We start from the raw sequence: 26,369 nt of genomic DNA, 5'->3' as shown, positions 1-26,369 counted from the left end.
AGCTGTGTGCCTGACCCTGTTCCGTGCACTGTGCACTGGCCCACAGCAGTGACCTGTGGGAGCAGATAGATGAAGGCCCCACAAATGAGAATGCGTGGTAGTAGAAGGGAAGAACTAAAACTGTCTGCCGGCGGACGACTTGATAATTATGTGGCAAACGCTAAGGAATTCCCTAAAAACTATTACAGCACACGAGTTCGGCAAGGCTCCAGGGCATAAGCTCGATATACGAAAATCAGTGACTTCTATACACTAGCAAATATCCACAATGAAATGAAGAATATTTTATTCAAAAAGAATAAAATATGCAGGTATAAATTTAACGAGAGAAAAATAAAACACGTACTCTGGAAAACTACAGAACATGGCTGAAAAAAGCCGAGAAGCTCCAAATAAATGGAAAGACACCCTGCGTTCATGGGTCAAAGGGTTTAATATTGTTTAGGCGACAATACTCCCAAGGTGATTGAAAAATTCAGCACAATCACTATCAAAATCTCTGCTGGCTTCTTTGTAGAATTTTGACAAGTCGAACCCAAACCTTGAAACATCCAAGGGCCAGAATAGTTAAAACAACCTCGAAAAAGTGGAACAAAATTAAAGAATTCACGTCTTCATTGCAAAACTTCCACTAAGCGACGCTAAGCAAGACGGCGTGCCTGTGGCCGAGGACAGACACACACACAGATCGAGGGGACAGAACTGAAAGTCCAAAGACAAACCTTCATGTTCACGGTCAACCAATTCTTCACACAGGCGCGCCAGTGGGGGAAAGAGCAGTCTTTCTAACCCAAGTTGCTGGGACAACCGGATATTCACACACAGAAGAACACACTAGGACCCGTTTGTCATGAAACAAGCAACTCAAAATGAATCAAAGAACTGAGTTTAAACACTAAATCTATAAAATTCTGAGAAGAAAACACAGGGATAACTTCGCAATAGGGGATTAGGAAGCGGTTTCTTAGCTATGACATCAAAAGTACAAGTGACAAAAGAAAAAACATAGATATGTGGAACCTCATCAAAATTAAAAATGCTTGTGATTCAAAGAGCATCAACGAGAAAGGGAAAGGACGCCCTCACTGGTGTGGCTCAGAAGGTCGGGCATCTTTCTGCAAACCAGAGGGTCACCAGTTCGATTCCCTATTGGGGCACATGCCGGGCTGTGGGCCAGGTCCCTGGTTGGGGCAAGGGGTAACCAATCAATATTTCTCTTACACATTGATGTTTCTCTGCCTCTCTCTCTCTCTTTCCCCCTCTCTAAAAATAAATAAATGAAATAAAAATTAAAAAAAAAGAAAGTGAAAAGACAACCCACAATATAAAGGAAAGTATTTGCAAATCACATATATGATAGAGGATTTATAGCTAGAATATATAAATAGCACAACTCAATAATAAAATGACAAAAACCCAATTAAAAAAATGGGCAAATGATTGGAACAGACATTTCTCCAAAGAAGATACTCCAGTGGCCAATAAGCCCATGAAAAGAACCCTGGCTGGTGTGACTCAGTGCATCAAGCATCGGCCTGCAAACTAAAAGATCACTGGTTCGATTCCCAGTCAGGGCACATGCCTGGGTTGCGGGCCAGGTCCCCAGTTGGGGGCGCAAGAGGCAACCACATATTGATGTTTCTCTCCCTCTCTTTCTCCCTCCCTTCCCCTTTCTCTAAAAATAAAGAAAATCTAAAAAAAAAAAAAAAGGCACATGAAAAGATGCTCAACATCACTAGCTACCAGGGAAACACACATCAAAACAATAATGAGCCACCACTTCACACCCATTAGGGTGGCTATCACCAAGACAGATAATAACAAGCAAGTGTTAGCAGCCTGTGAGAAATCAGGACCCTCAGCCCTGCTGGTAGCAATGTAAAGAGGGGAAGGCGCTTTGAAAAGCAGTCTGGCAGCCCCTCCAAAGGTTAAATACAGAGTTACCCTACGATCCAGCAAAACCACTCCTAGGTATCCACCCAAGAGAAATGAAAACAAACATCTACACAAAACTCGTACACAGCAGTATTATTCGCAAGAGCCAAAAAGTGAAAGCACCCCAGACGTTCATCAACCAAAGGGGGAACATGTACAATGTGGTCTATACGTACAATGGACTCTCACCCCGTAATCAAAAAAAACGAAGCTCTTACAGGTGCCACAATGTGGGCTAACCTGGAAAACACGCTAAGTTCAAGAAGCCGGTCACAAAGAACTACACATTGTATGATTCCATCGTTACCAAATGTCCAGAACAGGCAAATCCGTAAGAGACAGAAAGCAGACTGCGATTGCCAGGGGACGGGGCAATGGGGAGGAAAGGCGGAATGACTGCTAGCGGGTCCGGGGTTTCTTTGGGGGTGATGAAATGTTCTAAATTGATTGTAGTGATGGTCACACACCTCTGAATGTACTAAAAACCACTAAATTGTACATTTTAAATGGGTGGACTGTATGACATGAAGTACATCTAAAAAAACTGATAACCAAAACACACACAGAGACACACATACACACACAGTAAGTCAGATAAAGAGAGAAAAATGGAGCAAACAGAGGAGGGAACGGAATCTGGTGCAGGGAGTGCTGGGTAGAGAGAAGGTGGCGGCTGCTGCTCCCGTGGGTAGTCAGGGAAAGCCCGAAGGGCAGTGACATCTACGCAAGCTCAGCCTGGAGTGAAGTGAGGTTGAGGGCTGAGCAGAAAAGGGGAAGAACTGTCTGGAAGTGTGAACTTCCAGTGCAAAGGCCCTGAGGTAGAGACACACTGGCAAATGGAGAAGCAGCACAGAGGTGAATGGACTGCGGAGGAGCACAGCGGAGATGGGGTTGGCAAGGGAGCGGGGTCAGGTAGTGCTGGACCTCGAGGGCCACCGCGAGGACTTTGGATCTAATTCTGAAAGGGCCCCAGTCTGGCCACTATGAATCTGGCTTTGGGGCCGACAGCCCTGGTGGTGGTGGTGGAAGGGCGGAGAGTGGAAACACTTCCCAAGCAGCCAGAGGCCCAACCTCACAAAGAGGAAAAGCTGGGGACTCGGTTCCCACGTAGACCCTTAGATCTCCTCCTATTGGCTCTGCTGGACCCAGCCCACGAGGTGGAAGATGCTGCTTCAGACCGGAGGAGGAAGCTCCCAATGATGGGCGTGTAGACACACCCAGAAGAATTAAGATTAGTGTCAGGGAACAAAAACATATATCAAATCGTGGGCCCTGTCCCTTCCCCTTTGTGAGCCTGCAGTGGGAACACTAGGGAGCCCTCCCAGGCTCAGGTGACAGGCAGTGGCGGCTGGGCAGGGCTCTGCGGCTTGGGGCTGAGCCTCCCTCTTATTTCCACAGGGCTCTAAACAGACACCACTAAATTCCACAGCTCCCAAGGGAAGGAGCTCACAGCCCTGCCCTGGCCCACCCTGGGAGGTCACCGCAAGGGTAAAGTACACACCCCAACAGTGGCCATTTCCTGAAGGCCTACAGTGTGCCACCTGGAACTCTTCAAACCTGAAAGTTGGGTGTTATTGCGGCTCACTTTACAGACGGGGAAAGCAAGGGAGGCTCAGAGTGGCCAGGTCCATCTGTGTCCAGAGCCCACATCCCAGGGCCTGAGACGGCACGGCCAGGACTCAGCCCTGCAGCTGCCTCCAGGGGCCCCATGGAGAGAGGGGGCTGAGCTCCGCCAGCCAGGTGGCATGGGGTCCCACGTACAGCACAGGAAAAATGAGGGGAGGAGATGAACAGGGGCAGGGAGGTATTCATAAAAAAGGCAGGCAGGAGGATGCTAAGCAGTTGGCCAGGAGCCCAGGACGGGAGCTGGCCAGGCCAGGTCTGAGGAAATCCCAGGCACTCGATTCACTCAAAAACCTTTTATTGAGCACGTCTTAGTGCAAAACAGACAGAAACCACTGCCTTCGAGGGACGTGCAGTCTGGCAGTGGGTAGAAGACAGACAAAATGAGGCACCCCCACATCTGATGGTGGTGAAGCTGGTGCTGTGGTGGGAAAGGAACCCGGGAAGGAGGCAGGCAGCGCCCAGGTGCGGGCCGAGTGAGGAACAGTTGGCCAGGGAGGGCGCTCGTGGGAGGTGACATCTGAGCGAAGGGCTGAAGGAGGTGAGTGACCTATGCAGGTTACAGTGAAGAGCGGTCCAGGCCTGAGGAACAGGAAGTGCAAAGGCCCTGAGGTGGGAGTGTGGCTGTTGTGCCTAAGAAAGCCCAGGGGGGCCAGCATGGTTGGAGCAGAGCAAGTGAGGGGGCGGGGGACAGGAGACTGGAGAGGGAGCCCAGGCCCCGCAGTCACAAAGGGCCGTCTACAGGTGCTCGCAAGCCCGGGCGTCCACCTGTGCACAAGCAGGTAGGGAAGAACGGAGAAGACAGGAGGATGTGGTGGGGGTGGGGACTGGGCCCTTTTCCTCTCTTTCTGAATTGGAAGTAGATGAGTTGTGACTTTTTTAAAAGCATGGGTGGGGTGGGGGTGGGGAACCCACTTCTCTGGGAGTCCTGATTGCAGCGAGGTCAGAGGCCAAAAAGCCACTGTGGGGAGCAACAACCAGGACAGCAGAGGCCCATGGAAGCAGCGTGAGACTAAGTCGGGATGAGGGGGCTGCAGGACCATGGTCTTCATTGCTGTCCAAGAATCATTTCTATAAGTGAAATTTACTTAAAAAAAATTATTTATTTATTTATTTTTAGAGAGGGGGAAAGGAGGGAGAAAGGGAAGGAGAGAAATGTCAGTGTATGGTTGCCTCTCGAGCGCCCCCCACTGGGGACCTGGCAGGCAACCCAGGCATGTGCCCTTGACTGGGAATCAAACTAGCAACCCTTTGGTTCGCAGTCCAGTGCTCAATCCACTGAGCCACACCAGCCAGGGCTATAAGTAAAATTTAAATTAAAAAATGAAAACAGGTTGTGAGGTTAGAAAGGCTGATCAAAACCAAGAGGAATTTGAACCTCCACCTACCTGATTCAAGGCCTGGGTCCACTCTCCTCTGGCTGGACCAACTCCCTTGGGAAGAGATGAGGAAGGCCCAACCCTCCCTAGCCTGGGGCCTCAGGGCCTGGGCCTCCAGCCCAATGCTGCCAGCCAGGGACAGGTAATTACAGAGCTTGGCTTTTCAGGGCAACTTCAGGGGAGCCTCTTTTTTAGCTTTGAGATATACAATTAGACGTCCAAATCCCAGAGAGGCAGGGTGAGCCTGCCACCCACCCGCCGCAGCCCAATGGGGCCAGCACAGCGGCAGAATTCGGCTATTTCTGGGTTGTCCTGAAATAGAGGACCCCCCCAGTCTGCCAGAACTCTCATGGAGCCCCCATGGCCCCAGACTAGGGCCTCTATTCCGCAACCACAGACACGGTGGGCAGTGCCTCCACCATGAAGGTGACAAGGGGTCAGTGCAGGGGGAGCCACCTCCTGGCCACAAGCTGCAACACCCCCCCAGGGTCCTTACAGACAGGAATCACTGAGGGCCCCTCCCTGGAGTTGATGGAGTGACGGGGGAGCAAAGCCTGAGCCTTTGGTAACAGCAGTGGTCACAGGAGCAAGTCAGGAGAAGGGAACCCAGGGCGAGTGGGGCGGTCCAGGGGATGAGACCCCACCCCCAAGCACCCCCCTTTCCTGGTTGCAGGGCTCCAGGTGCTCGTCTGCCACGTCCATCTCACCCCCAGCGCTTGCCCAGCATGGAGCCCTGGCCTGGCAGGGAGCAGCTCTGCAGTGGCCATGGCGGGTGGGGCTAATCGGACTAAAGCCAGCAGTGAGGAGTCCTTGGCTAGTCACGCGTGAAGACGAAGTCGCCCCACCCCGGCCCTTGGAGACTGTAGGCTCCGTAGGGGCGGGGCTTCTCAACCTCTGCACTAGTCATGCCCTGAACCAGGTAATTCTGTCTTTCCCCTCCCCCCAAGGCTGTCCTGAGCTTTGCAGGAGGGATGGCAGCATCCTGCAGGGAGCACAGCTCCAGCTGTGGTAACCGAAAACGTCTGCAGACAACGCCAAATGTTCCCCTGGGAAGGGGGCACGCAAAACGGCCCCCATGGGTTACCAGTGCTGCATGGCTTGGACTAAACTTTTTAAACAAGCTCTCAGGTGATTCTGAGGCAGGGGCTGGGCACCCAGCTATGAAAGGCCATACCCACCAGAACAGAGTAGGACCCCAGGGACCTCCCAGCCCCAGGAGTGCTCCTGGGTTCCTGCAAGGGCTGGTCCCCGATTCCTCCCATTCAGCACCTACAATGAGAGGTAATCTGAGCAAGGCTCCATCACCAGTCCCCCCCACCACTGGCGGATGCTGGGGGGCTGCCACAGCATCCAGCCTGCACCCCCAGGCACACCCACTCTGTGATCTCCCAGTCCTTGGCCAGATTCCTGGAAGAGGGAGGGGCCCTAGTGATGCAACCAAGGTTCCCAGTGATGAAACCCAGCCAGGGAAAGGCGAGAGTCTAATGAGGAAACAATTTAAATTGACAACATCTGCCTGTGCTTCCCCGAAGAGGAGAGAGCACAGCCGCCCGGGGAGGGGCCCAGCCGGGGACCAGCCTAGGCGTCCATCCAGGGCTGCAGGGCGGTGGAACCTCATCCCAACAGCGAAGACGACGTGGCCAGCGTGGCAGCTCAGCACTGTCTGGCTCCTGCCAGGAATTCGGGGCCGTGTGCAGGGAAAGCAGCCTGCTGCAGTTCTGACACAACCCACCCCCTTCCTCCTGCAATGCTGAGAGGCAGCAAGAAGTTCCTAGAAGCCAAACCACTGAGCTCGGAGACTGAGTGCTCAGAGGAGCCACCTGGCGCCCTCCTCTGCTCTCGTGCCAAAAACGAGAGCCCTGAAGGTGGCCTGGGGGTTGGCAGGTGGGCTGGGAGTAAAAGGCTGGGGCAGCAGGTGACCCATGGAGGCAGACTGGACAGCACACAGGGAGCTTCAGAAACTCCACATGAGAAAAGGGTCAGGGTCAGCCAGATCTCTCAGGCTTGGTGGGGAGGTATCAAGGGAAGCAGGAAGAATGCTTGGAGTCACTAGCACGTGGGTTTGAATCCTGCCACGCACCAGCCCAGTCCCCGAGGCAGATCAAAAATCCCAAGTGCTGGCTTCCCAGGTGCTGGCTTCCCAGACACAGGCACGGCACTTCCCTGCTCTGCCTTCTGCACCTGGAGTCCAGCTAGGAGGCTGCTTCTCATCCAACGGGCACTCCCTCTCACTCTCACAGCCCAAGAGGACAGCAGGCCTCTGAAGGGATGCGAAGTAAGCTGCTGGCTTTGACAAAGTGCTGGTCCAACCCTGTGCACCCAGGCGAAGGTCCCCACCACCCAGCATGGCCCAGCCTGGCTCCTGTTTCCCAGGCACCTTCCCGAGAGCCAGGTGCTGCTGAAGCATTAACTCTCTGCAGGCACCACCACACTCTCTTCACAGACAAGCAAACTGACACTTGGGGAGTCCACACTGGTCACCCAGGAGGCAAGGGGTGATATGCACCCCCACCTCCTTACCCCACAGGATGGCTAGGGAAATGTGCCAAGACATCGGGGCCATTCTCAGGCAACTGTGACATCAATGTGCCTGCACTGTGTGGGCTGACCCTTCACCGTGAGTCTCAACACCAGGGAAGAGGCAGCCTTGAGACCAGGCTTACGCCAAAGGAAGGGTGGTGATTGGGTCAGAGGGCACGGGCACGGATATGACACTGGGCCAAATCCGCCAGGATCTGCTGGCGTCAGGGACCAAGCCAGATGGATCCCGATTGGAGGGAGGAATAGGGGAATGTTCCCGTAGGAGTTTGTAACATCAGCCTCCCATCTCTTGAGCACTTCCTACCATGAGGCACTTACCTAAGAGCTCTCCCTGCCTGACCTCCCAGAATCCAGACCGCAACCCACCCTGGGAGAGAGGTTCCACCACCCCGTGTCACAGGCAGGGACACCGAGGCCTGGAGCACAGAAGCCACCTGTCCTCTGAACCCACAGCTGTCTGACCCCAGAATCTCCAACCGGGCCCACATGCCAGCGTTGGGCCAGGCTGGAGGCCCCAGAAATGCGAAACAGGAGGCGCAGCCGAGCTGCAGCAAGACTTCCCCTCACCGAGGACACACACATGTAGAAAACGCAGAGCTTTGGGGTTGGCTGTGCGCGGGCAGTTTCCCTTTCCCCAGGCTTTGAACCTGTCTGGGAGGTAGGCTGACAGGTGGCCTAGGCACGCCTGGGCCATTCCTGGCTGACTCAAGCCTGGGTGGTGTTTGAATCACCCCAGGAAGGGAAGCGACTGAAGGGAGGGATCCATATTCCCAGAGCCCTGTTCCTCAAATGGCTGGACTCAAGCAAGTCACAAGGATGCCCCTGCCTTCTGAGTCCCTTCCCAACCACATACGTAGCCTTTCCTGAAAGCACCCTCCCCCCAACTACCGTGGCTGGACCCATCCTCCCTTGGTCTGGGTCTTAGGTATGAGGATACGGCCCGAGGCTCCGGTGTCCCAGAGCACGAGGTGCTGAAGGCCTCTGTCCCACTCACTGCCCAGTACATAGCAGGTGCCCGGTGAGTGTCTGATGACTCAGTGAGGGACCTTTACAGCCCTGCTTCCAACGAGGGCTGCCCGGGGCCTCTTTGCACGGGGCCTCTTTGCACGGGCATTTCTACCTCCAGGAAAGGAGCCTCCCAGCAGAGGTCAGGCCATGTCCTCTGGCTCTCTGCAGTCTGAGGGTCAGGGGTCACTGCAAGCGCTGGATCTACCCCAGCAGTTCCCACGGCCCCCCATGAGGAGACCAGGGAATAATCAGGGACCTCTCAGCCAGAGTCCCATCTCACAGAGCCAGCAAAGACTCAGGCCTGCTTTTCCAGCCATCGTCTTGAGATTCCAACCACAGGTCAGAGGGCTCGGGGTCAGGTGGGACCCTGAGGCCCTGACTTACTGACCTCTACCTCCTCCGTGGACACCTGATTCTGCTGCGGACTTACAGACCGAGCCGGGGCCACTTGCTGCTTCTGCTACCCGCTCACTCCACACTCGTCCCCTGAACACACACTACAGGCCAGGCCAGAGTGAGACACTGGGGACACATCCAGAAGACGCCTGGGCCTCTGTCTTGCCTGCACCCAAAATGGGCCTGGCCAATCTCACCCAGGTCCATGTGATTCCTCTCCAGCTGACACGAAACCCCGGAGAGGTACCGGAACCCAGGGTGAGGCCTTTCTCCAGGCATGCAGGGAGAGTACCCAGTCACTCAAAGGCCCTCCCCCAAAGCGAGGGGTCAGGGTCAGGCAGGCAGGACAGGTTGATGCCTCCCCTCCCCGCTGTGCTCAGCACTCCCGAGAGCTGAATGTCTAGTGGTGTCCTGGCTCATGGGCCCCAAGTCAGAGACCACGTCCAGGGTGCAGCGCCGGGCCAGGGCAGCAGCGCGCCTCTCACCACAAATGGTTGCCGAATGGGTGAACCGCAGGCAGAGAGAAGAGAAACAATTAAATGGAGAGAGGGAGGAATGTGGACCTTTCCTTTCTGCTCCCCACCCTGCATCTCCTCCAGTAATTGCCCTAGATTTATACCAACCACTGCCAGTCTTTACTAAGCACTTGCTCTGTGCCAGGGACTATGCTGGATTTACAGGGTGTTGACTCCTTTAATCCACGCACCAGGAAAGCGCTTGGCACCCATTTCACAGACTGGGAAAGCAAGGCTTGGAGAGGTCCCATGGGCTGGCAGCCTGAGGAGTCCACCGTCCCTTTCAACTGCCGAGGCCCACAGCCCAGCAGCCCGTGAGGGTTTGCTGGAGTCGGAGGAAACCCCCCGCCAAAGGTTGTTGGCAGCTGCCCCGCTGACTTACGGCCTCAGAAACAGGCAGGGATGGTTCAGGCTGCCCTGAGAACAAGACCCTGGAAAGACCCAAGGACTTCCTCCAGGTCTCTAGGCCCCCAAGAAGGACCCTCGCTTCTGTCTGGAAGACGCTGGCTCCCAGCCCAAGCAGACATGCCCAGACAGTGTCAGCGTGCAGCTTGCAGGTGCTCGCATCAGACCCGGGGAGCCAGCCCCGAAGAGGCAGGACTTTACAGGCCCCAGGGCCCCTTCCAGACGTGACTGCCGCTGGGACAAAGATGACATCATCCTGACTTGTAGGAGGATGGGTGGTTTTTATCAGAATGCTCTGACCTTGATTGAAATGGCATCACAGGGCACATCCCCGTCTCCAGCTCCACAACCCCCCCCCCCCCCCCGCCCCCAACGCAGTGTGTGCCGCTCGGCCCTGTTGTGGGCAGCAGCAGCAGCAGCTCGGCTCTCACTGTACACAGCAGGCTCGGGTTTTGTTTTTGACTGTCCCGTGATGACAGAGATGGGAAGCCACCCTTCTCAGCTGACAGCCACCTCTCTTTCTGCACCTGGAGCCCCAAGGAGTCACCCGGCCTGGCTGCCCTGGTTGGTTCTAAAATAAAAATCTGGCTGATTCACACCCTTCTGTGGCTGCCCTCAGACAAGGCCCTGGCCCCTCCCCAGGGCCTTCCCCGACTCTGAGCCCCAGGCGCTGGCTCTTCCCTGCTCAGCACTCTTGCCTTCGCCTCAGTCTGCCCTGGGCTGCTCTCCTCCCACCACTGGGTAACCTACTCATCCCTGAGACCAAGCCCAGAATTGCTTCCTGGGCCGGGGACCTGCGGGGGGCAGTGCTGTGTGCCCAAGAAGCTGCACAGTGGCCCCCCACACAGAAGGTGCTCAGGAAACCACCCCTGAGGGACTTGGGGGGGAAGGGGGATGACACACACAGGTGTGCAGGAAAGTCCCTGCAGAGAAGTCCAGCAGGCAGCGGCAGCGCCATCAGAGAGGAAGTGGTAGGAGGCGAGGGCGCCTTGCGTGAGAACAGCACCCAGACTTCCACCCTCCCCAGTACCCTCCCCAGCACTGGGCTAAACCTCTGGGCAGGTTTTGTCTGTTTTCAGCTACCAGGTGCCTGGCCCTGGCCCAGGTGTCTGAGCAAGTGCCCTGATCTCAAGTGGCCTTGTATGAGCACCCGCGCCTAACCGGTAGAGGAGGAAGCCAAGGCTGAGAGGACAAGGCCCTCGGCCATGGTCACAGGCAGAGGGCGGCTGCCAGGGTCCAACTACAGAGCCTGGGGCAGCCCCAGCCCCCTCTTCCTTCCCCCCCGCTCCACAGAGGGTCCACCCAACACAACCCAGCGGTGTCCCCAGCTGCCCGGGACTCAGGCGAGGGCTGCTCCTGACACTGACTGATACCTCTGCACCAGTGGGGAGGCGCTGGACCCCAGCAGCTGGCAGTAGCCGGCACACAGTCCAGCACCATCAGCGCCCATACTGGTTACATGCCAAGGAAAAGACGTCCCAGCCCTGCGCTAGTGCCAACCCGTGGCAGGAAGCACCAGGACTGCGATACAACGGGGGCCAGTCCTGCCCGCAGTCTGAGGAAGGAGCTAGAGGTGTGAGCAGAGATTGTAGCGTCCTGACAGGAGGGCCCACAGTGGGTATGCAAGGCCAAAAGCAGCCAGGGAAGGCTTCCTGGAGGAGGTAGCCCTTGTGCTGAGCAGTTCAGCTAGATGAAGAAGCAGGGGGTGGGGGTAGGGAGCTCGAGGACGAGGCAACTGCAGAAGCCAAAAACAAGAACTGTATAAGTGTGGTGAAAGCAAAGAGAGGGCCAGAAGGGGCAGAGGCCTCCCCTCCACCTCAAGTGGGGAGCTGTCTTCTGCCTGCCAGAGTGGGTCCCAGAGCTAAATGTGCAGAGGGCCCCTTCCCATGAGCAGAATCCCCCCCAGCCCAGCCCAACCCCCGCCCCAGGGGAGCACTGCAGCTCCCACCGGCTCAGAGCCGTGCACCCCAAGGCAGGCAGGCTCCTGTCAACAGGCTCCACTGGGGACCCTGAGCTCCAGTGTGAGGCCCTGCCCGCTACACACCAGGTGTGCCCCTCACCTGTCCCTACCCCTCCAGAGCACATAGAGACAGCCCCATTTGGGAAGTCCCCTCTGCCCACAACACCCCAGTCCCAGCCCACAGGGAAGTGTCAGCGATCACAGAGGGGCGAGCGTGGTGCACCATCCGGCCCCCTGCCAGGACGCAGCCTGGGGACCCGAGGGTGAACAGCAGCGGGTGCCGTGCTCCCGCCATGTGCCAGGAGCCGAGCTGGACACCTGACAGGCATTATCTCACTGTGTCCTCCCAGGGACACTGAGAGGCGGGCACCAGCAGCCCCACTGGGTAGGGAGGGCCACAGAGGCTTAGGGACTAAGTACCTTGCCCAAGGTCACATAGGCAGCAAAGGCAGAAGCAGGATGGCAATGTCCTCCCCAGGCCTCTATGTGGGACAAGGCACCAACCAGCCTGCCTGGAGAGGCAAACGTCCTCCACCAGAGCTCCTTCCTCCGAGCGCTAGAACAGTGGGGCGGGAGGCACTACTGCAGGCTGGGTAGGTGGGGACGGGTGGTCCCAGGCAGGCATGTGAGAGCAGTTTCAAGCCCAGATGCCAAACAGGCTCAGAGCAGAGACGAAGGGTTTGCAATAGCCCAAGCAGACAGATACCCAGGCTGGACACAGCCTGGGCAGCTTCAGGCCTCACTCACCAAGGCCACCACTAGCACGGTGGGACCTAGTAGAGAGCCAGAAGGCCCTGGGTGACAGACCTCAGGTCACGGAGCACATCTGGAGCCCTGGGGACAGGTCTGGTCTCCCCACAACCCAAAGCACTTGCCAGGTAAGGTGAGTAATGAAGACACCCCTCCCCCACCCCACCTTAGTTCCGGGTCTCTTTCTAAGCAAATCTGATTTGGCTCCAGCCTTCTGGTGGCTGGGTGAGATAAGGATAAACCTATCTCGGGCTGAGATAAAGGTAAATCTGCACTGGTTACCATGGGTGTTACACTGCCTGTCCCCAGCAGCAGGCCAGTGACTGCAGGTGTCACCAGATACCACACAGTTAGTCCCCAGACTCCTGAGGCCCGAGAACAGACATGCTAGCAGCGATCACAAGGCCCAGGCAGAGAGAGCTTCCTGAATGCAAGTCAGGCCTCCAGGTACCGAATGAGCAGAGCTCAAAGGCACTCGGGGCCCCTGGCCACCCCCGGCAGCGGGGCCCACAGACACAGTGCGGCCGCTGCTAAGAACCCCTGGCCAGAGGAACTCCCAGGACAGAGCTGGAAGCAAGGAGCAGACCTCAGGGAATGGCCCTGGCTCCACAGAGCCAGGTCAGCTCGGGTCAGGGCTCTGCAGGGCCAGGCTGGCAGGCACACTACAGGGGCTGGCACCTGCTAATGGTGTGGCCAGTGGCTGCAAAGGCCAGTCCCAAGGAGCAGACACCAAGGCCAGGCACAGGCTGGGTAGCTTCAGGCTCCACCAAGGGCACCAGCATGACGGCCTGACCCCAAGGGAAGCTAGCAGCGGGCCTGATGCGACCGACTGGCCACCAGGGTGGCCTCTGTGGCCTGCCAGCACGACTTCTCTCCACAGGTGTCTGCCTCCTCATGGCCCCAGCTGCATGTGGAAGGCCCTTCACAAAGGCCCTAAGGACCAGGCTGGCCTGAGCCAGACGAGGGAGGCAGACCACAGTCAGGGATCTGAACGTGGGCAGTGAGGTCAGGACAAGCCCGCAGCAGGCAACCCACAGAGGAGGCAGCTGCAAATCCCCTTAGGCCAAAGCCTGCCACTCAGCACTGTTGGCAGATCTTCCCACCAAAAGGTCCTGGCCAGTGTGGGTCAGTTGGTTGGAGCGTTGTCCCGTAGAACAAAAGGTCATCGGTTTGATTCCCATTTAGGGCACACACCCAGGTTGCAGGTTTGCTCCCCGGTCCAGGCGTACACTGCAGGTTGGGACGTGCACGAGAAGGCAACCAATCGATGTTTGTTTGTTTCTCTCTCTCTCTCTCTCTCTCTCTCCCCCTCCCGCCCTCCCCCTCTGCCCCTTTCCCTCTCTCTAAAATCGATGAAAAAAATGTCCTCAGGTGAGGGTGAAAAAATAAATAAATAAAAGACACCAAAAGCCTGGATTTTCACGTTGTCAAAAATGATTAGACCACTGTTTGGGACCAAAACCCCCCGCTGCATGTGGCTGCTGCGCACCTTCTGAACTTCCACCTTCCAGCACCTACCAAGCACCGGATGTGGTGCCCAGCACTTCAGGATGAGGAAAGCCACCTGCCCACGCCACCTGCCCACTCTGCCTTCCACTGCCAGCCAACTCAACTGTCCTGTACTAGGTGCCACTCAGTCCCCCTTTCCTCCTCACCAGCAACCAAGAGCCATCCGCCCATTGGCAAACCAGGCCACGCTGCTCCTCTGCCCCTCAGCTAGACCCCCAAGGTCAAGAATGGTCCAACCTAGCCACCCCCCATATCTTCATTCACTCCCGCCCCTCCCTGACCCTCTCTGCACCCCAACCAGCCCCTTGCCTAGACAACTGACCCAGCGCCTCGTAGTCCGGGGCCTCTACCCAAAAGGCTCTTCCCAACTTCTCTCCAACCCAATCCCACTTGGCCTTCTGGGCTCCTGTGAAGGACTACTTCCTTGGGGAAGCCCCTTCTTTCTCCCTACTGCAATGATGTACCCTATCACGTGATTGCCAGCTCCAAGGAGTCAAGGACTGTGTCCAGCCTGGGGTGGGTGCCCAGTCAACACCTGTCACACAAATGGACAGATGACTGAACAGAAATGCCTTCCCCAGCTGGTACACGGGGATCTGATGGAACCCGGGGAGGACCTGTCGCAGGTCTGCCTGGCTCTGTCTCCGCTCTCTCCGTGATGCTCCTCTCCCTCCATGATGCCTTGGGGAGTTCCACGGGAGCAGGGCTATCTGGTCCCCTTCACCTCCGAAAGCCCAGGACCCAGAAGGTGCTCCATAAATGTGGCCTCCTCCTCTCTCCCCACACTCTCAGTGTCCAGAGCTCCTGCTCTGTGACGGAAAGCAGGTACGCTGCCTGCCTTGGGGTCCCGCCGCTGTGGGACCCCTACATCCTCACCCCCTCAGGCCCAAAAGACAAACCGTGTGTTATCCCCACAGCACCCTCCCTCTGTACCAAGGTGGCAGCAGGCCTCTAGAGCTGCAGATGCCAGGGGCACTCCGCAGCCTCTGTCGAGGAGGGAGGGAGGAGGAGGGCCTTGGGGACATGGAGGCCCGGCCAAGATTGTGGTGTGCGCGCAAAGACCTGCTGTGGCCAGGCCTGGGCACGGGACCCTCCAGCTGCAGAGCTGACCTGTCCAAGACCTTCTTCATGCCCCCAAAATCTCAAACATCCCTCTGAGGCCTCCCACTCCAGCTGGTTCAAGGCCTGGCCCAGGGAGGAAGGCAGTGCCTGTACTGGGAGCAAGCATGTCCTCTTTCAACAGGTTGCCCAAGTAAAAATCCCACTGAAGAGACAGTAGAGCCCTGGCTGGTGTGGCTCAGTGGGTTGAGCACTGGCCTGTGAACTGAAAGGTCACCAGTTCAATTCCCAGTCAGGGCACATGCCTGGGTTACGGGCCAGGTCCCCATCTTGGGGCTTGCAGAGGCAACCGATTCAATGTATCTCTCAGACATCAATGTTTCTCTCCCTCTCTCCCTCCCTTCCCTTCTCTCTAAAAATAAATAAAATCTTTTTTTTTTTTTAAAGAGAGACAATAGAGGGCTCAAAGTTACCAAAGAAGAAAGGAAGGGGGAGGTGTCTCCCCAAGTCACAGTCTGCTTCTTAGACAGCCTGGCACCCAAGTCCAGAGCAGCCGGATCCCCTGAAGGGGTCCCTCCTCTCTTTCTGGTCCTGCCTGCCCGCTTCATGCAAACAGGGGTACTGAAGCACACGAGACGGAGGTCAGGGCCACACCAGAATCTGCCCAGCTGCGCCCCTAGCAGCTCCCATGAGGTGACCTGAACAAGTGACTTCTTGGCCGCAGGCCTCAGTGTTCTCATTTCTGCCTGTCTCCTCCAGAGAAGACTTGTAAGGTAAATCAACACCTCCCTCTTGCTCCCTCCCCTGGCACTGCCAGCCACGTGCACGGGGCAGGCCACAGGACCAGTGCCAGCTGGATGCAGAGACCTCTCGGGATGTTTGGGATTGTGCCTGAAGGACAGACGGCTGGAGGCTGGAAACCTGCTCCCAGCCCACCCTGGGGAGAGCACGGCCCAGCCTACTGCTTCTAGACTTACCAGACTTGGCTGGGACCTCTGTATCCCCCCTGGGACCCCTGGGAAAACCTCTCAGCTGCCATTTGGATATATTGGCTTAGAAGGCCTCCAGGCAGGGTCCTTGGCACATGCCCAGTGTACCACAGCACCAGTCCGTGCTTGGCCCCAAAACCATGGCAGAGACTTCAGCCCCACCCCCAGCTATGCCCCCGGGCCCCTTATCCCTTATCTTGAGATCTCACAGGATCTAGCTCAGTGGCTCGAAATTATCCCTATCTGGAGTTTCCTGTACGCCCCCCACCCAACCCACTAAAAAGAACCTACTTCAAAGGTCTGGGGACATCACAGGGGCTGTGGCTGCTTCCAGCCCTCTGCCACCAGGGGAAGGCAGGACTTTGGAGCTAGACCAGCACAATTTAAATCACATTGATGCCACTCCCTAGCAGAGTGACACAGGCCTACCACTTTCGGTCTTCTGGCCTCAGTTTCCTCCTCAGTTCATGGGGTGGTTTGAGGGTCACGCATTCACGGTGCCTGGCATACGGTAAGCGCACAGTCAAAGGCAGTTTAAACCCTAATGATAAAAGGGTTATTTTCCCAATTAAATTACCAGCCAGGTGACCTATGGCATGTGGCTTCACCTTCCTGGCCTTGGTGTTTCTCCCGATGGCCAAGAGGATTAACGGACACACGATCTGCAAAACTCTCAGCGCGGTGCCTGGCACGTAGCACGGGCATCGGAACATGGCAGCTGTGAGGACGATGGTTCGCACGGAGGCCTCAGAGAGATGACGCTGGGAACAGGGCGACAAACCACCACCTGTTCTACCTGCTCAAAGTGGGTCAGGCTGGAGCTGTGCACCCCGCTGTTGCCATGGCACCCAACACACAGGGAAACACTCCCACTAGGAAGGAGGGTGCTGCATGGGTGGGGCCTGGAGCCTGCTTCCCTCAGACACCACACATGCCACCACCGCCACCCGTCTCTGGGCCATCTCAGGGGCCCCGGCATTGGGGCAAGTAAGCCACTGGCTCTGGGGCCAGGATCTAGGCAGGTCTCATCACGTCTAACCCCATCCCAACTCCACAACCTCAGGGCCTGTCTGTCTGGAGCAGTGGGCTGTGAGGTGGGGCTCCCGGGCTGCAGACCTGGGTGGGTGGGGTGGAAGTGGAGGAGATAAAAATACAAGAAAATAAAAAAGAAACCCCTATCCTCTGAGCAAAATCCAAAGCAGCTCTAAAGCTGCCTCGGATCTCATTGTTGACGTCTGCTCCCGCCAGCCACACCTGCGCAGTAGCAAACAGGCACCCAGAGCCCACGATGTGCCCGGCTTTGGGGGGCTCAATGTCAGCTCCTCCCTCCTCAGCCCCACTCAGGTTTCAGCCAGGATGAGGGCTGGGCAAGGCTGTTTGGGCTCGCCGGGTTCAGGGAATCCATGGCCCCTTGCCAGGAGGGAAGAAGGGGAGGCAAAGGTGAAATCCAGCAGCTGTGGGCTGAGACCTGGAACTTTCCATACTCTCCCAGGCTCGGGGGCAGGTTTAGGGCAATGGAAAGGCTGACAGGTAGGGTGGTGGTGGTCCCAGGGCCTGGGAGGCCGGTAAAGACCTCAGCCTGGGGCTGAATACCAATTCCTCAGTGGGACCCAAGACCCTGGCCCTACTGCCAGCTCACACATAGACCCCCTGCTTGCTGTAGCTGGTCCCCCTGAGACCTGGGAGGGGTTCGGGGCCGGGGCCCTCTGCCACAGAAACCACAAATGCTGCAACCATCTGCAGAGCCAGATACGGTGGAAGCAAGCAGGTCCTCCTCACAACTCCAGGGACAAGGAAACTGGAGCTCAAACGCAGACTAGGATAGTGGCTGAAAACACATGCTGAGTTTGAACCTGGGCTCCGCTGTATTAACACAGGCAAGCCACTCCCTCTCCGAGCCTCAGCTTCCGCCTCTACAAAATGGGGGTAATGATCCTACAGGCCCCCCAACCCAACCTCCACCCTGCTCCGTGGCAGTCAAAGGGCTAAGTGAAAGGTGCTAGCAAAACGGGGAGCACCGCACCAGTAACTGCTGGTTGTTGGGGTTACAGAGGTTAGGTAACTTGCACAAAGCCACCAGCCAGTGAGTAAGTGATCAACCCCAGGCCCTAGCTGCGAGCACAGTCCTTTCCCCAAACCCTTGGGCTGCTGTGTGGGGTGGCCCTGGAACCACAGGCTTCCTAAGCAACCATATATATCCCACCCCATCCCCACTACCCACCCCTCAGCAAAGGGCAGCCCTTGTCTGAATCCCTCAGAAACGCAGCTCCCGGTAGACTGGAGAACTTCCAGGCCTGAGTGGGCCCAAATGCACGAAAAGGCACCCCACCTTGTCCACACCAGAGAGGCCTAAATCTGGGTTAGGCTGTATGGCTCTCCTCCCCTCCTCCCAACTGAACATTTGACCGCCAGATATACCCAACAAGTCCCCAGACAAACCAAGTTCAGTTGACAACTGCTTCCTGAGAGGTCTCTGGCAAGCCGCTTACTTCCTCTTTCTGGGCCTCAGTTTCTCCCTCTCTTAACAGGCACCCCACATGAAGGCCTAGGGAGCAGGGGACAGACCAGGGAAAGGAACCAGCTTGTCCTAGGCACTGGGCCAGGCCCTGCACCGCCTTCTATCTACTGAAACGTCTCCACGACTTTCTGAAAGCCACCTGTATTGGGTCCAGCAAGTGACAGAGCCAGGACTCAAACACCCTCTGTCAAACCCCAAGGACCTCTCCCAAGCAGGTCAGGACTATGTGACCCCAGGTGGGCCCAGTCAGGGGGTGCAGCTTGGGAGCTCAGCTGCCCTCATCGATGAGCTGGGCAGCTGGACCTGCAGGATGGGGAACACAAAACCAAAGTTGATCAAGCCTCTTTCAGAGAGGGCTGCAGCCTCCTTAACAAGGGCATTTGCAATGCAAAGCAGCCCAGCTCCAGCTAGAAGAGGGCAGTCACTCAGAGGGGGCTGGGCAGGCTGAAATTCAGCCACCTCCCTCCAGGCAGACCAGGATTGCCTGGGGTCGGGCCTTCCCAGAGCTGGGAGTACCTGGGCACCTGTCGCTGGCCGGGGCTCTAAATCATAGGACAGCCCAAACGGCCAGCTGGGTGCAAGGTAACCTGGAAGACTCCTCCCCATCTGAGCCCCCTCCAGGCGCAAACCCGAGCAGGGCTCTTTGTGCAAGTCTGCAGAATGGACCTACGGCAGGCTGGATGTAGGGCCCCAAGAGAGGGCTGAACAAGAGACCCCCAGGTATCTGGCATGTCACCTGCAGACGGGTATGGACACTGTGTCAGATTCCTCGGGCCCAGACCTCCCAGATCGCTCAAGCCCTGCCTTGTGGAAACCCGACCCAGACACACATAACCCTCAGGACTCTCGGCCCCAAAGGGTGCTTCCACATTCGCCAATTGGCTAGATCTCGTTCTTCACCCCTCCTCCCCTGCAGACCAGACTGTCCCAGCTCCTACCTTGACGATAAGCTGACAAAATCCCCGCCATCCAGCAGTCGCACTTTGCAGAAGAGGACCCCGTTCACAAAGGGGACAGCCGTCAACTCCTCCAGGGTGAAAGTGGTTTGGAATTTGAATTTCTTCTTCTTCATCAAGAAAGCCATGAGCGAGTTCCCTGAGTCTAAAGCCTCGAAGGCCAAAAAAGGTGGAGAGCCAGAAATCCCCAGGATTCCTTTCCCTACACCACACCCCCTCCTCAAAACACTAGAGCCCGATCCCGCCCAGATGGTGGCGGAGGCGGCAGAGCGGGCGGGGATATGAGTGTCCGGAGGGCCCAGGTCTGAACGACCAGTCCAATTCGCGGGTCGACTGGCTTCACCCTCGGGGAGCTGGGGCTCGGAGGGGCTCGGAGTGGCCAGGGGCTTCACCGGCATGTAAACAGCGGACCATGGCCCAAGAAGCAAGGACACGAGTGGCGGGCGGCACGCGAGCGGCCGTGCTGGCAGGCAGCATCCCGACCCGCGGTCCCCGGGTAGCTCACACCCCGCGGCCGAGCGTGGCGGACGGACCGGTGAGACTGCGGGCGGCAGGCAGAACTGCGAGGCCGAGGGCGGCGGGCAGCCCCGCCCCCGCCCCGCTGGCGGCCGGGGGAGGTGCCCTCGCCACGCACACGCCCCCGCACCTGGGTGCCAGGAGGCCTGCGCAGGTGAATCCTGGGAGGCTGAGGGCACCCCCAGGGGGTGGCCAGGAACTCTGGGGGCCTCTCCCGGAGGCGCGTCGGGGCCGAAGACGTCCGGCCGCAACCCCTCCGGGCCGGCACTGGTCCGGGCCCCGGACAGCGAGGGCGCTGCCTCCTTCTCGGTCCTGGGTCCCGCACCGCGGGCTCCAGCAGAGCTGAAGCGCCCTTCCGGCCTGCCGGTGGCGCCCGCCTCGCCCGCCGCCTCTGCCCAGCACCTCACGAGCAGCAGCACCGCCGCTTGCGCTCCCGATGCCGTGACCCAAGTCTAATGCTGCGCGGCGCCGCTGCGAGAATGCCGAGGCCCAGCACAGCAGCCGGTGGAGCCGCGGCCGAGCGCGGGAGGGGCGGGGCGCCGGCCGCTCTGCCCGCCAGCGATTGGGCGGACCAACCGAGTGGGAGCGGAACGTGATTGGTGGGTGCGGTCTTGAGGCGGGACTTGGAGGGGGAGAGGCGGCTCGGGAAGCTGGCATTGGTGTGCCGCGTGGCTGGGCTCGCCTCCTCGGTGCGGGTAGAGCGGAGGGAAAGAGAGAGGGGCCCAGCGAAGGCAGTGGGAGGTCGCGGGGCGGGAAGCCGGGGCTGGCGGAGCAAGGAGGAGGGCGCGAGCAGAAGAAAAGAAACAGTGAAGAGAAGAAACGATGTGAAAACTATGGCTGGAATGGCCTTCCAAATGTCCACCCCATCCCGACCTGAGTGCGCTGACCACTTAATTAGGCCTGGGAGGTAGCAAGTCCCATTTTTTTTTTTTTCTTCAGAAAACGTGCCCAGAGAGGTGGTGGGGACTAGACCAAGCAGGTCTTAACAGCCTCTGAAACGATAGTTCTCAGCTCGGATGAGAGAAGTGTCTGCAAATGCTTCGCGGAGGGGGTGATTTAGAGCAATTCATCACCAACCTGTGACAGACCCAGGTTCTCCCATCCCAAACTGCTATCTAAGCCTTTTGTTGTCGATTAGTTTCTTACCTAGTCATGGCTGGTCTCCCTGACTAGATTAACTGCCCTGGGCGCAGAGGCCGCTTCTGGAGCCTGTACCTTTCCAGTGTACCTTGCCAAAGGTCTCTTTGGCATACTGTAGTTCATTCATGTAGTACCCCAATGTTTAGGGACAGTCTGCTCTGAGCCAGGCTTGGACCTAGCCCGGTGGCCCTGCGCTCTTCAACCTCGCCAAGCTCAAGAACGGGTGAAGCAGACAGAGACAAATCTAGTGGATGAGAACTGTAATAGGGGACTTAACAGGGGACTGGGGGAGCTCAGTGGAGTAAGGATCGTGGCGATGAGGATTCAGAAGCCTTCAGGCACAAAATATTCCAAGCCACCCACAGGACGCATGCCCTGGTTTAGACAGGGTCCAGGCAGAGAGAGCCTCCAGAGGCCTACTGGCTAGGAAGAGCAGTGCCCACAGAAAGCTATGAGTCCCTCCATCTGTATGCATTTTGGCAATTTGGGGCGGGGGGGGGGGGGAGGATGGGCAATTTGACAGGAGACGGGGCTGGAATCTTGCAGAATCTTGTAGACCAAAGTAAGGAAAGGAGCCAATTATACATTTTGAGGAGGGAGAGTGACCCAGACGAATTTGCTTTTTGTTGTAAGAAACTTGCTCTGGCTGCAGGTAGAATGGAGAGGAGAAGATGGGAAACAGGTGAAGGACCTCTTGTGGCCATCGGAGACAATGATGGTAGAACCTGAGCCCTGGAGGAAAATGAGAGGATGGGTCCCAGAGGCATTCAAGAATCAGCTAGATTTGAATCCAGACATGTAACTTGAGAACTCAGATTGCTGATTTCTTCCCGCTTCCCAGCCACAGAGTGGGTGTCGACCTGTACAGGGTTGGGCAAAAGTAGGGTTCCAGTTGTTCGTACAGAAAATAATACGACAATTAAATAATAATTCAAGAATAAAATCTGGGTGTTGCGTGTATTCACAACTGGAAACCTATTTTTGCCCTACCCTGTATTTGTCTCCACTTTATCCCATAACTTAGAACACACAGTTAGCCGGATAGAAACAATGATAGTAGCAGCTCCCGTTTATGTAACCTCATTTATAGCCACAGAAGTTGAGGCCTGGAGAGTTTACATCACTTGACTAGGTCTTGACCCCGGAGCATGTCCGCTAGTGTGTGGCCCTGCCCTTGCACTGTGAGGTGTGTTCTCCTCACAGCTCCTGGCGGGCCCTGCCCCACAGGGTGAGAATCTGTGGCTACCTGACCCCAGGAGGGCATTTCAGAGGAAGGAGCCAGCCAACAACGATGTCCCAAGACCTGGCTGGCTCCTCAGCTGTGACTATGAGTAACCCCAGGCCACTCTAACAGGAATCAGGGTGGGAGCCCAGCTGCCAGACTGAGCTCGGTGGGGTATCTATTTCTCTACAATCTCAGGGGAGGGCACCCAGGAGGTTTTCCTTCCCAGATGGTGCCTGGGGAAGGGAGAGAGTGTGGTTCCAGGACAGGAGGCTTCATTTGAGGTGACACAAGCCTGGGTTAGAATCCTGGTTCTGCTGCCCATGGGCAGTGTAACCTCGGTTTGGGACACAGAGCTCAGGGGCTCCCAAAGGAGTTCAGTGTGGTATGGCTAGGGCCACTTGCCCTGGAGCCAACAGAGGTGGGTTGGAAATCTGGCAGATGCAGCCTTGACCACCTGTGTCGCCCAAACTGAGTGTATGGGAAGGAATTGCATTGCATAGGAAGGGATCTTGAAGGACACACACTCAACTTTTCCATCTGGGAGCCACAGTTTCTTCACCTGTAAAATGGGAATGAGAATACCAAACTTTCCAGAATGTTCGAGAGGCGGTGCCTGTGAAAGGCGCAGGCCTGGAGGGACGTGGGGATCTGAAAGAGTGGTCAGCAGGGACTCCAGGCCAGCACTTCCATATTTCTCCAGCCCCCGAATACTCCCAAGAGTAGCTTGTCCCACCTCCTTGAGACCCCAATCAGATGTATGAGGAAACCAGTATTTCACAAGATAATTCAGACAAGTGGTCTAGAGAAGGAACCCCCGGGAAATTTTAGGGTGATTGGATTGGGGGTCCCGACTTAGACGGGGCGGTCTAGGAAGGTCTCTGTGAACTGTTATCTCAACCCAGACCTGACTAAGAAATGGAACTCAAGCACAGGAAGCTCTGGGGGCAGAGGCAGGGACTGGCATGTTTGGGAGACTCAGTGTGACTGGAGGGGAGCGAGTAGAGGGAGGAGAGAGAGAGGCATGGGGTCTGGCAGGAACCTGCTCACATGGGCTCATGGTCCTAGGAGTTTAGATTTTATTCTAACCCCAAATGGGCAGCATTAGAGGATGTAAGCAAGCTAGTGACAAGAGCCAAAATACCGTCTTAGAAGTTCCTTCTGGCTGCTCTTTGGGGAATGGGTTGATTGTCAGGGGCACAAACAGAAGCAGGCAGCCAGGCAGGGAGGCTATTACAGGCATCCCAACGGGAGACTGGTGGTCAGACCAGAGCAGAGCCAGAGCGATGGGAAGAGAAAGAGGACACATTTCAGAGGGAAAACTCAACACATGCTGTGTAGTGATAATAGTTACTCAATTAGAACTTTTTGAATATTCCCAGGGTTGTGAACTTGACTAAATATCATCAGGCTGTTGAAGTCGGGAGGTGAGCGAACATGCACGCAGCAATCTCAGGGCAGGGCACCCAGGTGTGGGGCAGGAGTAGGGGGAGCAGGAACTGGGTGGGGCTGCGGCCTCTGGAGCACAGCGGGAGAAAGTGGGACGGCCATGGAGAATCCTTGCCCTTACCTGGACCCGGACCAACTCTCGTGGGGCTGTTTGCTTATCTCAGACACCACATCCATGGTGCGCCCATGCTCAGTTCAGGGCCAGCTGCCCAATAGACACTCCATAAAGCTGTCAGATGAGTACGTGGATGGATGAATAGATGCATGGATGGATCGGTAAGGCAACCTCTCTGACCTCAGTTTTCCCATCTGTCCAGTGGGGCCCATCACTCACTGAGGGATGGGTGGATGGCTGTACATGTAACTATGTCACCCCCTACTTTGACACTCCTCAGTGTCACCAATAACTATCAAAATTCAATGTGTAGGCCCTGGCCAGGTGGCTCAGTTGGTTAGAGCATTATCCTGATATGCCAAGTTTGCTGGTTCAGTCCCAGGTCAGGGCACATACAAGAATCAAGCAATGAATGCATAAATAAATGGAAAAACAAACATCAATGTTTCTCTCTCTCAAATCAATAAAAAAATGTTTTTTTTAAATTTCAATGTGCACAATTCTTATTAAGATAAGTTAATAGTTGTTACTAATAAGTTACCCAATAGCAATACTCACACATGCACAAAAAATAAACGTGCAAGATGGTCCCTGCTCTGTGGTCCCTTAGATGACAATGTCAGAAGCAGCCTGATGTCTGGCCACAGGAAGAGCAAGGCCTTGAGGGTCGAGACTGTGTTCTAATTCCTGCTCCATCCCTGGCACCTGGGACAGTGCCTGGCACACAATGGGGTTCAGTAAATGCGTGTGGAACCCAGGGGCCCGTCGTCAGTGAGGTGCTGCGCTGCCACTGAGAAGAATGGAGGAGATGGTGTTTCTGAGGTGGGAGGCATCCACACTGTTGTGGCAAATAAGTCAGGATGGTGTGTAAAGGACGAGCTTTGTGTGAGGAAGACTGTATCATGTATGGATTCATAGAAAAGAATCTTGAAGGATACACCCTAAACTGTTGACACAGGCTTGCCCCTAGGGAGAGGGCTTAGAGGGCAATTTTTACTCTATTTTAGTGAATACTCTTGGGTGTTGTTTGATCTTTGTAGGACAATTGAATTATTTTTATAACATAAAATGAGGTCTGTTCGGAAAAAGTCCAGCCATTGTTAATGTAATGATAACAGTTTGCGTCACATTGGTATAACCTGGAAGCCAAGGAGAGTGGACTGGAATGTGTGTGGGTGAACAATGACAACTTCACTGTACTAGTCAGTGGAGGCAGTAGACGCCATTGAGTGAGCCTGTGTACTGTGTGGCCGTCGCATTCAAAATGACTGAGCCAGTAGAGCAACAAATCTGCATCACATTTTGTGTTAAGCTTGAACATTCCTCTGCGGGAACTATTTGGTTGATTCAGAGGCTGCAACTATGGCCAACTGGTGATTGGCAGCTTCATCACAACAACACGCCTGCTCATGCATCACGTCTCATGGAGTTTCTTGGCAAAACATCAAATCACCCAGGTTTACTCAGCCCCTCTACAGCCCAGATTTGGCTCCCTGTGACTTCTGGCTTTTCCCAAAACTAAAATCACCTTTGAAAGGGAAGAGATTTCAGACAGTCGATGAGATTCAGGAAAATGCCACGGGGCAGCTGCTGGGGATTGGGAGAATTGTGTGAGGTCCCAAGGTGCCTACTTTGAACGGGACTGAGGCATCCTTGTCCTATGTACAATGTTTCTTGTATCGTGTATCTTCTTTAATAAATGTCTCTATTTCTCATATTACGTGGCTGCATACCTTCTCGACAGACTATTTATATAAGATAAACAAAAGCCTATGCTTTTCTGTCACCCTCTAGATCAAATCCAAGCTTTTTAGCCCAGCATACAGGCCCCTCCAGAAGCAGCAGCTCAGCCTCTCCCTATTTGCCTCCGTCAGGCCCCTGCCGCCCTGCCCAAAGGTCGTGGCTTCGTCCCCCTGCCTACCTGGTGTCACGTACTAAGTGTCAGTCTTCAGCTAAAGCACCCCCTCCCACCTCATTTCCCACTGCATCGGGCACAATGCTCACTCCCTTCTCTCTGCCCCCAAGTTACCAACGGTTTGTGTGCAGAAAAAATGGGGGCCCCTGGCCCCCTGTCTTCTGTCACAATACCTGGTGCACACTCGGCACTCACTGGGAGAGAGGGAGGGAGGGCAGCAGGAGAGAAGAAGGGAAAAAGGAAAGAATAGAAGGGAAAGGGAAAGAAACAGAGAGAGGGGAAACTGAGGTAGGGGTGGGGACTGTCATTTGCCCAAATCATCCTGAAGGCAGCTACCCAGCTGCACCGCTCCCTGGGTCACCTGACACCCCGCACAGAGTGCCACGCCACACTGCCGTCCCAGCCCCACTTGTCAAGGGCGGTCAGTGCTGATTCACCAGTGACTGGGCTCCAATTATTTGCAGAACTG

General features: G+C 56.1%; 1 protein-coding gene across 1 annotated transcript in view; it reads right to left on the bottom strand.

Moving 5' to 3' along the window:
- EEIG1 (estrogen-induced osteoclastogenesis regulator 1) overlaps positions 1–20,575 on the bottom strand; it is a 34,897-nt gene extending 14,322 nt beyond the window's left edge. The window contains exon 1 of the mRNA XM_024562107.3: positions 19,526–20,575. Coding sequence (XP_024417875.1) covers positions 19,526–19,941 — 416 coding nt within the window. The 5' untranslated portion in view covers positions 19,942–20,575. The remainder of the gene's footprint in view (positions 1–19,525) is intronic.
- Positions 20,576–26,369: the final 5,794 nt, after the last annotated feature.

Source organism: Desmodus rotundus, chromosome 1 (assembly GCF_022682495.2).
Source record: "Desmodus rotundus isolate HL8 chromosome 1, HLdesRot8A.1, whole genome shotgun sequence".
NCBI lineage: Eukaryota > Metazoa > Chordata > Mammalia > Chiroptera > Phyllostomidae > Desmodus > Desmodus rotundus.
The sequence above is the reverse complement of the archived record's forward strand: the minus strand, read 5'-3'. Positions and strand labels throughout refer to the sequence as shown.